Source organism: Aythya ferina, assembly GCF_964211825.1.
Source record: "Aythya ferina genome assembly, chromosome: 1".
In the NCBI taxonomy this organism is placed as follows: domain Eukaryota; kingdom Metazoa; phylum Chordata; class Aves; order Anseriformes; family Anatidae; genus Aythya; species Aythya ferina.
The window spans coordinates 134,650,692-134,662,102 of record NC_140296.1 but is presented as its reverse complement, the minus strand read 5'-3'; the positions used below and the strand labels follow the sequence as shown (position 1 = coordinate 134,662,102).

At 41.1% G+C, this 11,411-nt stretch overlaps 1 protein-coding gene across 1 annotated transcript; it reads right to left on the bottom strand.

Annotated features, from left to right (window-relative positions):
* Positions 1–3,483: 3,483 nt before the first annotated feature.
* On the bottom strand, positions 3,484–10,808 carry UPK3A (uroplakin 3A). The gene is made up of 7 exons (XM_084506771.1): positions 10,705–10,808; positions 10,542–10,605; positions 10,202–10,357; positions 7,239–7,518; positions 5,954–6,036; positions 5,361–5,493; positions 3,484–4,536 (listed from the first exon to the last, which is right to left on the bottom strand). Exons 2-7 carry the CDS (start codon positions 10,594–10,596, stop codon positions 4,449–4,451), a joined length of 795 nt encoding a protein of 264 aa, XP_084362897.1. The 5' UTR covers positions 10,597–10,605; positions 10,705–10,808; the 3' UTR covers positions 3,484–4,448.
* Positions 10,809–11,411: the final 603 nt, after the last annotated feature.

The following is an 11,411-nucleotide window of genomic DNA, read 5'->3' as shown; positions in this document are numbered from 1 at the left end:
CTCACTAACTAGTCTCCCATAAAAGCAGACAATTTATTGTAATATTTTTTGGCCACAATAAGCTTCAGCTATACATGAAAGAATTGCCAGCCTGTTACTATTTTTCACAGTCAGATAATGTTTAGCTGTTCTGTATAGAAAAGCATACTAAACATTAACCTTAACCAGGCAGATGTTATAAGATGGGACAAGATGCAGGAAAGAGTGAGAACAAAGCCGCTTACTTAAGGCCAAAAGCTCAATGCTAGTTCCTTAGGATTTAGATTTGAGAGGTTTGAAAGGTGTTCAGTGCCACGTTATTACAGCTTCTCTGAGTTGCTAAATGTATTGATTGCTCATTGGATTGTGACCTCCCAAAACCAGGGTAAGAACTGTACTTTAACCAAGTAGAATAGCAGCTGCCAGCAGTTATAATGCAGTAGCACTCAGATTTTTCCCCCCAAGTAGGCACGTGCTTCTAAGTAAAGCAGAAATAAGCTAGGGCCTGTCTGAAATAACAGTCAATGTATGCAGTTACAGCCAGCATTCCAAAACCATTTCCAAATTTGAAAACTAGTAAAAACACTTTTGATAAATTCAAAGAACAGAAACATAGTAATAAGGCTGTATATATTGTTGAGACCAATGTCCTTCATCTTAGTCCTGTTTCCAACTGTTAGGGGTAGGCTCAAAATGGGAGGGAGTTCATTGGTGCCTGATAGACCTTCTCATTGTGTATGCATTACTGCATTGGCTGTTGCAGTGACATAAGCCAAGACATAAACAATGTCTATTACTAACATACAATCAATTAAATAATTTGCAGAATTGCTTACAATAAGAAAAAGTAGGTTTGGAGACGATGACCTCTTCCCCTCACCCTGGGGAATATTAAATCATAGAATCATAGAATATCCTGAGTTGGAAGGGACCCTTAAGGATCATCAAGTCCAACTCTTGACACCGCACAGATCTACCTAAAAATAATAAATAAAAAAATATAAATAATATAAAATATTTTTTTGTGATAAATTATGCACTTGTTTTGTGAAAGTAAAGCAGAGAAGACTTGTTTGAAGCAGCAGAAGGCCTTGTCTTCTGAACACACCTCATTCAAGAAACACAATGTACTGTTTCTCCTGTTTCATGTCTTTGCCATATTTATGCTCATTTATCCCCCGTTAAAAGGTTATTTTTATTTGATATGCTACAATTTAGCAATCTGCTTCTGTATGCCTCACAAAAATCATTACAGTTGGCACAGAAAAGAGTCTTTAGTTAACCCAAGACTCACATGATTCACTGTTATTAAAGCCATGTTTTAGCAGCTGACAGCCCCAGGATCAGCAAAACCACACAATCAAGGGAGTGCCTGAAACCAGACATATTGTCTAGCTCTTACCCTGTCCCACTTCTCTTCCACATCCAAGTTCCACAAACAAGTTGGGTCACATAGCTGCTAGTGGCGAACTTCAGCTTTCAGCTGTACTGAATCTCAGTGCAGTCAGTCCTTCTGCTAATGAACCTGAGGCAACTTTCTGCTGGGGCCTCAGCTGAGAACATGCTGGGGTGAGGGATGCAGACACAATTTAATGTAGTTTGCCAGTCAGTCCTGAAGACCAGTATTAGAATCTCAACCTAGAGTATAGGTGAAAACATTTACCACAGCTGCATCCTAGCACTAGTTTTTCTACAGCACAGTTTGGTTTATTCATTGCAGCATCCAGAGAAATACCAGATCCAAATAAAAAATAACAGAAGCAGAGATCACAACTACAGGCAAGTTAATGCCATTAGGTTTACATTTTCCTCTGCGCAGAACAGCAGGCATGGGTCAAAGTCTCAGAGCTGCTCTTGAAAAGGGATCTCAAGTTCAGCTTGTTCATCATCATTGTGTGTAACATTGTTAAAACCTGAGTACAACATAAAAGTGTTAAGTGCAAGCAGAACTTCAGTTCCTGGACTCTCTCCATAGATGGCATTTTTCTTTTCCACCACAAAACAGCACTTGCAATCAGCATTTTCAATACATTTTGTGGGGTCACCTACAATACCTAGAAAACATCTAGCAAGTATCATAGTTCAGTTTTGTCTCATTTCTGTTGGTGCTGTAATGGAAACCTATGTAAGGGTCAGAAAATATCCTTTTGTTTTATCCATATCATATTTGAACAAAAATGCAAATAGACTTGGCAACAATTCATGAAAAAAATTGATGTAGTCTTTTTGCATCTGCACTCTTTCAAAAATTAGGCAATGCCCTCCAAACCTTCCATATCTTAAACCTGTGTACTGAAGAAATGCTATTAATCTCTTATATTTTTTTCCTGTGTGACCAGGATGAAAGTCAGGAGCCTCTGATAGGCTCCAAACAGGAATTTCCATACCATTTCTTCAGTAAGGAGTCAGAAGCAGAGGAGAAAAGTCAGTATTTAAGTCAGTGAAAATACCACATGGAGAGGCAAAAGTAGTTGTGAACACGTTCTGGTATTCATCGTGGCTGCTGTTTTATCCATATAGAGTCCTGTTAGTTCACAGCATAACAAATGGGCACTGACATGCAAGATCTTGCAAAAATCCAAAGCTACTCCATTCACAGCCCCCCCTGCTTAAGAACAGGACTGCCTAGAAAGGCCTAGAAAGAGTATTTTTAGAATTGTCATCTTCAGCAAAATGTTTGCCAAACAGGACAAGGATCTCTTATGTACTCTGATGCTCAGCATTGCACGCCTACAGCTCATGCTGCCTTTTCCTCCAGATATCCCTTGCTTCCAGATTACCCAATAGATGGATGGGAAAGCACCTCAGAACAGTGTTTAGAGCAGCCTCTAGGCAGCAAAGAACAGGGAAGGCAAGGCACCAATTTAAACACAAACACACAAAACAAACATCAACAGAAAACCACCCATAGCATTCCTGGTACTTTGGCATCCATTATTTCCCATCAGCAGGCACAGCAACCACCTTAAAGTGCTTTCTCCCACCTCCCTGTCAGCCCAGCCTGAAACCCAGGCAGCAAGCAGGCAAGCTTTAACACGCTGCACTTCAGGACAACTGAACAGAGGGACCTCACATACAAATCTCTTGGGCCTAAGTTTTGCAGTCACCAGAAGCTGGAGTCTCAGCACTCCATCCTGACAGTGTTTCACTTTACACAAAAAATGTTAATTTTCGTGCTCTGAGGAGAATAAGTCCCACTCCCTGAAATAAGTTGTGGTACAAGAATTGTCTAGTTGTACTAGTGACAGTAAACTACCTGTGTTGAAAGAGTTGTTACTCATTTATAAACTGAGACAACTAATTTAAAGATAATTTAGAAGAACATCAATAATAACCACTTACAGCTCTCTGCTTATCACCAGAAAACACTTGCTACAGTGGGACAGTTGCTTATACCTCCTGAAGAGGGCTTTGAAGGTGAATCATCATAAGTCATTTACAGAGACAAAACAGTGTGTAAAGAAACTGGCACCAATGGGGGAACAAAAAAAGAGTAGCACATAATTTAAATCCGATGCAAAACTTTATTTCTACTCTCCAACTGATCATAAAATGAAGAAACAGAGAAATAGTTCAAACGACCCTCCAACTCCCCCCAACCCAGATACTAAGATGTGAGGAGTTCTGGCTTGCTGCTGCCTAAGGTAAAGGTCAGGAATGAGGCCAACCCTGAGTGCAGTGAATATACTCATGTTTTTTCCACTGAAGCAGTATCTCCCCGTTACTAGCCCATCAATAGATTATACTGAGCTCTGAAAGAGCACACATTAATTGAAGTAATTTTGTTTGCTATTAACCTTGTAAAGCTGTTTGAGGGTATTTAAGTACTGGAGATGAAAATTATTCTGCTACATACAGGGCAATTGGAACTTGGTTGCTTCTTTTTAAGGAAAGAGAGAAAAGAATGGATGACTTATGACAAATGGTCACCAAAATCCTGAGGAAGCAGGTACCTTTTGTACCCTGTTGTCTACCTTTTAATCCTTAGTTTTCTCTAAGAATATCTTTTTATCTAAGAACATCTTTTTCTAAAGCAGCCTGTTTTTCTTTAGTTTCACAGCAGTCACTATAGAGAAAGGTTGAGATACAAATGGCTGCATCATGTTAGTCTGATCATGAGAAGCACATCAGAAGTCTGCAGACTCAACATGAGAACACGTACAAGACAACCTGTCATCACACCACTGAAGTTGAAGGATCTCATTAATCTTCTTACTTCAGACCACGTACCTGATGGGTGTTGTAAAAGCCAGTTAGCTAAATGCAATCTCATTAGGGAAAGACAGGATATCACAGACTGCATTATTATTTTTTAAAATTGTCCTTATTTCATCCGTGTTATTCATGTGCAGTTGCATGTTTGCATACTGTAGCAGTGGACCAGTGTTGAGTCCAGTAGGAGACAGTCCTGTAGGTCTAACACCTGTAACAATTCAATTGTGTTTCCAGCTTGACATGAACCAGGTTTTTCACTCAGAGCTCAGCTGTGGTCTTGATTCACTTTGTTGAACAGTTGGAGATGTGCCCTTTGTCTCTTCAGAAGCATCTTCTGATCTCCTAATATGGAAGTGAAAGGCTTTAAGTTCCAGCAGAGACTAAGTGGAGCCTACTGTCAGAACATTTTGCAGAGGCCAATTGCTACTTAAATCACTTAGTATCAGAGAAGCCTATGGATTTTATTATTATTTTTAAGATAATCTGCAGTATTTGCTTTCCACATTGAATACAGAGTACTTGCATTATTTTCAAGTAAAAGAGTTAGATTTTTATTATCCCTGAAACCCAGTTTCTGAGATTTGATTAATTCTCCCAGCTTAGGGATCAACCAGGCTGCCTTAATTTCCTGAGGCAGGGGACATAGAAGTCAGGAACATGCATAGACTAATTCAGTTATACAGCATCAGGAAGACCTCAGTTATTAATTCAAAGTGGTAACTTCTTTCTCCTGTGGAAGAGGTAAAACAGTTAAGCAGGCACTAATTAGCACAGTATGTGATCTCTATGAAGACCTGAACTCCTTAAGACTGTTTCCAAACTCATTAATAAATGGAAAGCTGTCATATGTAAAAGAATACATAAACTTTAGGTATGTACAGCTCTACTTTCCCCCCCACCCCCCAGCTGTCCTTACTGAAGTCTGACAGCCAGTGAGTTTCGGTCTACATGATAATTATGAGAGGCATCGATCTTAGCCTCGGTAGGGAAGATTATGACAGAAGTAGCCTTTTTCCTCTGTTACCAGGTCCAAAATTAAAAGGACATCCTCTGGTACATCACCTTAAACATCGCTAGCAACAGCAGCTTGGAACTAGGGGCAAGAAGTCTGATTACTAATGTGTTAGGTACTCTGACTAGAAGTTGCAAGGTGTAGCAGTACTTACATAACAGCAAAAAACACAGAAGCAAGAAAGCCAGTAAGCAGAAGGAACACCAAAACACTTAGAATTGATGTGATGACAATCATGCCTCCACTCCTTCGACCAGGCCAGGTATCAATTTTCATGGGAAGTTTGGCTAGAAAAATCATGGAAAGAATGCTGCTATGAACTATTTTTCACCATGTGTGCCCTTACTAAATGAGGGAAAACTAGTTGTTTTGGAGAGGAAAATGGATGACTAAGTGATTTGTAGGAAAAAGTTTTAAGACAATGTCAGCATTTAGAGGTTATTAGCTTGGCTCAGCAGGTTAGCCAGGGTGGCAAGTACCTGCATTACCTAGAAATTTCTTCAGCACAAGATACCATGGCAAGCACCAAATCATAAACTGTGCATACAACCTTTATCAGAGAACTGTTCTGAAGTATACAAAAGAAGCAGATCAGTATTCCATATTAAAGTCTGCTACTCCAGTGCTGGACAGCTGACAAAATTGCTGAAACTGTAGGAAAAGACTAGACATTGCTCACTAGAAGAACAACATTGTCCTAAGGCAAGTATGGCTGCTCAGAAGACCTGAGCAGAGCCACAGACTTACCTCTTCTGGTTTTGATTGGATCAGACCAAAGAGTTTGATCTTTCATCATACCTTCAGAGTTATCCACCAACACGTATTTAAACCTGTGGGGGGAAAAAAGCATTAAATTAGGTATTTCAAAGTTTGAGTTGCCTTTCTATCATTTTGTAAGCTACCAGATTAGCTAGTCAGACTCCAGTTTTTGGAAAAGCATTCAGCAGAAACAATCAAAGGTAACCAGCTTTTTTCCAGAGACCTTATAGGGAACAAACAGAATTAATAATAGAAAAAGTATTCTGTGCTATGTCACGCAGAGCTTGTGCTCCATTCTTGTGAACCTTGACAGATGATAGCTTTCCAAAAACAGTTTTTCCCAGCTTGCTATTCCCTGTTGTGAAGGGCCTCATTATTTAGAACAGCAAGTGGTTTTGATTTCCATATGGAAGTCAAAGATTTTGTCCAACAATAGAAACCTTTGGCACTTTCCCTGTTAGAGAAAGCATTGAAAAGACAGGCTAACAACAGATTTGGCAAAGGAATTAAGTTTCCATCCTGCAATAGTTTGAGTTTACAGAATTGTCCCACGGAGACAGAGGAAGCAAAACAGTTCTGAAAACCTGCCCATAATATTTTGTTTCAGAAGCATATTCAGTCTCCACAGCTTCATGTGACTGCTGCCTTTAATATAGCTTTTAAAGAGCAGGCAGCAGCAAACCAAGTGTCACAGGTGACAGCTGTCAGGGCTCCCAGACTCTCCTGAGGGCCAGCTTCCCCAGACAGCAGGGGTCAGATGAGCCTGCAAGCCACCTGGCTCTCACTGTGAAGTCTCCAGTCACATCATGGACTTCCTGGACAGAGCTGGAGGCCACTTAGAGGTCTGGCTCCCCAGAGCCCCATCAAAACAAAGCAAGCAGGGCCAAGCCCGTGTCTGCGGTTTGGCAGACTCATCTAACACAATACACAGTGAATCATTCTGACATCATTTTCCAGTCAAATCCTTTTCTTCCAGCAGTTTCTGATCAGATGCTCCAGCTTCAGTATAGAGCCAGCAGTTCACATGTGAATTTTTCTACTGATCCATTAATTTAACCTGATAGAGCTCACCCCAGCAAGAGCACCACAGAACACCATCTGCAGGGTGCTGGACCAAAGCTAAGCCAGCCTCACAACTGCCCCTGCAATAGAGAAGTTCTGGTAGAGAGAGGTAATTCACATCATACTATTTCAAAGGTCTACAACAGGGTAAATTTTGCTTCCTATTGAGTACTCAGAGCAGCAACCACCATTTCAGAAACAAGAATTATACCTGTATGTAGTGTCTGGGGCAAGCGGTGGGTTACAGACCCCTAGGAAGTTCGGGTCATACAGACAAGTCCCATCGTCCCCAACTCTGAAGAGATATTGCTTCAAGACATCAGGAGCTTTGTTCATGCCTCCTACATCAGCAAGCCTGGGGGGCACTGCACAGTCAGGTACATCGAAGAAGGCAGCATTGTAAGGTCCGAGATGTCCCCCGCTTGTTTGCTGGAACGTGCTGCCCAGGGGTTTGTTACTGTCATCAGTCACGAGGGAGCTCATCACACTTGCTGTGGGAGAGGTGGTTTTTAACAATACTGTTAGAACTAGATCAGCCCTTTCCATTCATCCTGTGTTTGACTGCTTGCTCTTCTATCCAGAAAAAGCTCAAGCAGGAAGCCAGAAATCTACTGCCAGTCTGTGCAGTGATCTTACCCCTTCCTCTTGTTTTTGAAGCTTTCTACACTTGTCCCTCAGACAAGTCCATGAAGGATGTATGTAGAAGGTCTCTCTTCGCCACCCTCCCCAAATTCGTCTTTCCCAAGAAGAATCTGATGGAGCTTGGTGGCAAAGGCTGCCCTTCCACCACAGCCTACATGCCTCCAGTAAGTCCTGCCATGTCAGATTTAACACTATAACCAAGCCTGAGTTTCTATAGGACCACAACTCCTCTATCCTCTGGAACAGAAGCCCTGAGACCTTTGGTTGCATAGCAGCTGCACCTCTCAGAACACCACAGTATGCAGACTCACAGCCCTGCATGCTGGAGCAGATGCATTCTCTACACTTCTGACCAGCCAGACATGCCCATGTTTCCAGACAGCACAACACCAAGCCTGAAAGTCTTCACAGCATCAAGGAAAGCGTACATCCGCACCCAGCTCTACAACATTGTTTGGAAAGCTCAGTTTGAACTCAAACTTTTCCTAATATAAAGCCAAGGCACAAGTCTCAAGAGATGTTCCCAAGTTCTGCAACTGTGAGTTGGTTTATTCTGGGAGCTCCCTCCAGCTGTTCAGTGCTGTCAGTAGTGGAAGATGGCCAGTTTTTCCAAAGCTGCAGTATATTGGGAACTTCTTAAGTTTGTAAGCACTCTGCTGTGCTCCTAGAGCAGCAACTGCTTGGTCATGTGAAGTTTTTAGTTATGATCCAATGCAAAATTAAATCTGCTTTGAAAGCGAAGTGTTTCTAGCACAGGTTCAAAATCTAACTTCAAGGTCAGTGCTCAAGCTAGTTGAGCAGAGAGGTGCCAGGGCTCAGAAGACAATAATGTATAAGTGAAGACTAGCGAAAACATGCTGTACTGGGGCTGGCTTCCCCAAATTATAAAATTTCGTATAACTAGGCCTCCTCACTCTCCCAATCTCCATATCTCTTAGCCTGGCTGTGGTGAGCAAGCAAACACTATTTTCTAAACAAGTTCAGGTTTTTGTTTGTTTTTAAATTCTTTAGGTAGATCAAGTTTGATAGTGAACTAACAAGAAAAGACCTAAAGATTACATTAGTCATTCAGAAATTTGCTAGACCCTCAGCTGTTTGAAAGCTGATGCATTTCCTTACTTGCAGAGCTGAACTTAAGATTTAATTTTCTTAACATCCTAAGTTTTCCCTCTCTCTGCTCCAAAAGCCTTCAAGGGTGAGCAAATGTGTTTTTCTGCAGACCAGAGAAAAATCCAAACAAAATTCCTTCCAATCTGCCAAGTAACAAGTTTGCATCTGCTTGTTTTAAAAGCAGCAGCAGAGATTTCTCTCTCTATAGCCCCCTTTGCAGAGAGATTCAACCATCTGTGCAGAAAGCTTTTGCCACAAAACCCATGGAACACAGGGTAGCTGACGTAGTTTTTAAACAAAAACATCAGATACAGTTGCCTATTTGTAGGTAAGACTGGTATCAAGTCATCGTAGCCTTTTATATCCATACAATTCACTTGTATGATCTGCTTCAGACGTACAAAAATGCACGCTTCATTCATGGGAGGCATCTCAGAAGGCAGTGCCCTCACATCTGTATCTTGTTAAGTCTGGCTAAGTCTTCTACTAGTCTGAGGCAATAAGGAAGCCTCTTCCATTCAATTTTATTTTATTTTTTTCCTAAAAGAGCAACACTCAGCAGTGGAAGTTTTAGACTGCTTTGGCTCTTGACCAGTTTCTCCCTACTGCCCACTAAGATCTCTTCTCCATGCCCCTCAGAACAGGAGGTTGTTTACAGCCTTTGCAGACAGTTGTATGATACAAGGAAATCATTTGTCTCTGTCAGCTTACAGAGGAGCTCTATTTGGTGTGCAAAGCAGTCTGCCAGAACAGCAGGGATCAGTGAGGGCAGCTTCTTGGGCACTGCCAGCAGTGTTTCATTGCCAAGCAGTTATGAAATTCATTTTATGAATGAACCCATGGGCCAGGCATCTTTGACCACAAGCCTAGCATGACTTTTATTTTATTTCTCCCTCCCCCCCTCCTCTTCCCCCCCCAAAAAAAAGACAAGTCCCTGTAAGGGCTGGCAACCTTAACTATGAAGCAAACAGCAGCAAAGCAGTTACACAGCTTTTTTTCAGCAGATTTACGTGGGGGAGTTCAGGCTTTCATACAAGATATTCATGTTTAGACAAAGGTATCAGACAACGGACCACTTGGCTTTGTTAGCAAGATCTGGGCAGACTATTTATAGTTGATAATACTGCTCTGCACCTACTAGGAATCAGCTAACACCAGTGCTAACTGTTGTTATCTTTAATCATTTTGATTGAAGTCATAATTTATTTTTTATATATTTTTTTATGCTTATAATACACTTTTTTTTTTTTTTAAGGTCTTATTATAAACTTAGACCAGGCATTCAACCTGCACATAGCTTTCAGCTGTGTATTTTTCTCTTTCCCCTCATTCAGACTCACTCCCACCAGATCCTGAAAAACCACATGCAACAGCCACATGAAGTAATTATTTTCCAGAGAAAAAGTAATGCTGGATACTCACCTGATTCCTTCATTACATACAAGTAGATGGTATAAGATCTGTTTGGATACAGTGAGCTATCAAACATACAGAAAGGTTTCTCTAGAGAAACTGTGGTAAGAGTGGGATTATTTGTTGCAAGCTGAGGGTCTCCAAGCTGAGGTTTCAGGCTCTGATCTGGAAGAAAAAATTACCAAAAAAAAAAAAAAGAAAAAAACCACACTTCAAAATCTTTCTCTACACAGGTCCTAAAACAGAGTTAACACCCAAAAAGAAGCAAAAGCACCCAAGTGAGACAGAAAGATAAGAGATGCAGAGAGGAGCACCAAAAGAGAAGAGATTGCAGAGAGGTGCCACTTACCTGCAGACAGCAATCCCAAGCAGCAAAGGACTAACACAACACAACAGCTACACATGCCTGAGCCCTGCAGGGACCAGTCACAAAAAGAAAACAAAGGCTAGTAAATCTTTTAGTTCCTGCTGAAGATCTCCCATGCCCACTCCCTCCCTGAAGTCGAGCACACCTGCTCCTTTTCACAAGCTCCTTAGGATAAGGAGCTCAGCACCTCCCTGTGTGCTTATCGCCCTCCTTCTCAGGTGGTGCCAACCACCCCAGCTGTTATCTGCTCCCAGGTGAGAGAGGGAGTTACAAGATTTTTATCTGTCAGCGGCGCTATGAGTGTCAAGATAGTGGTTGTTTTTTTTCATGTGCATAGATGATGGGTGTCTTTTTTCTTTACCTTCTTCTCCCTAAAAACTTCTGAAATCTCTCGTGTAGAGAAGGTTTAGGACTGAATATCTGCATCCTGCATTCAGTCTGTATCATGGATGATTCTGATTCATAACTCTGCCTTCTCTATTTTGTTTCCTGGGTTACATCTTGAAAAACATAAGCCTTCCAATTCTGTTTCTGGATAACCTCAGTGGGATTCAGAACATCTACATGAATAATAATCCATTGGGAAAGCTGAATTGCACCTGTTGTGCAGAATTGTTTATCCATTCCTGATGAATGTTGTTATTATGGATGGTCTATTACATAAGAGATCAGATTACAAAACTAATAATTACCTGCTAAAAATGGGCCAAGGGGAAAAATACCAGCAAGATTTTACAGAATAAATAGAGCTACCTTGATGCCAGTGAATCAACTCCAGATTTACATTAGTATCACTATTTTTAGATTAACAAATCCATCTTCTTTATGAATATGCTATGAGCCCCTGAAATC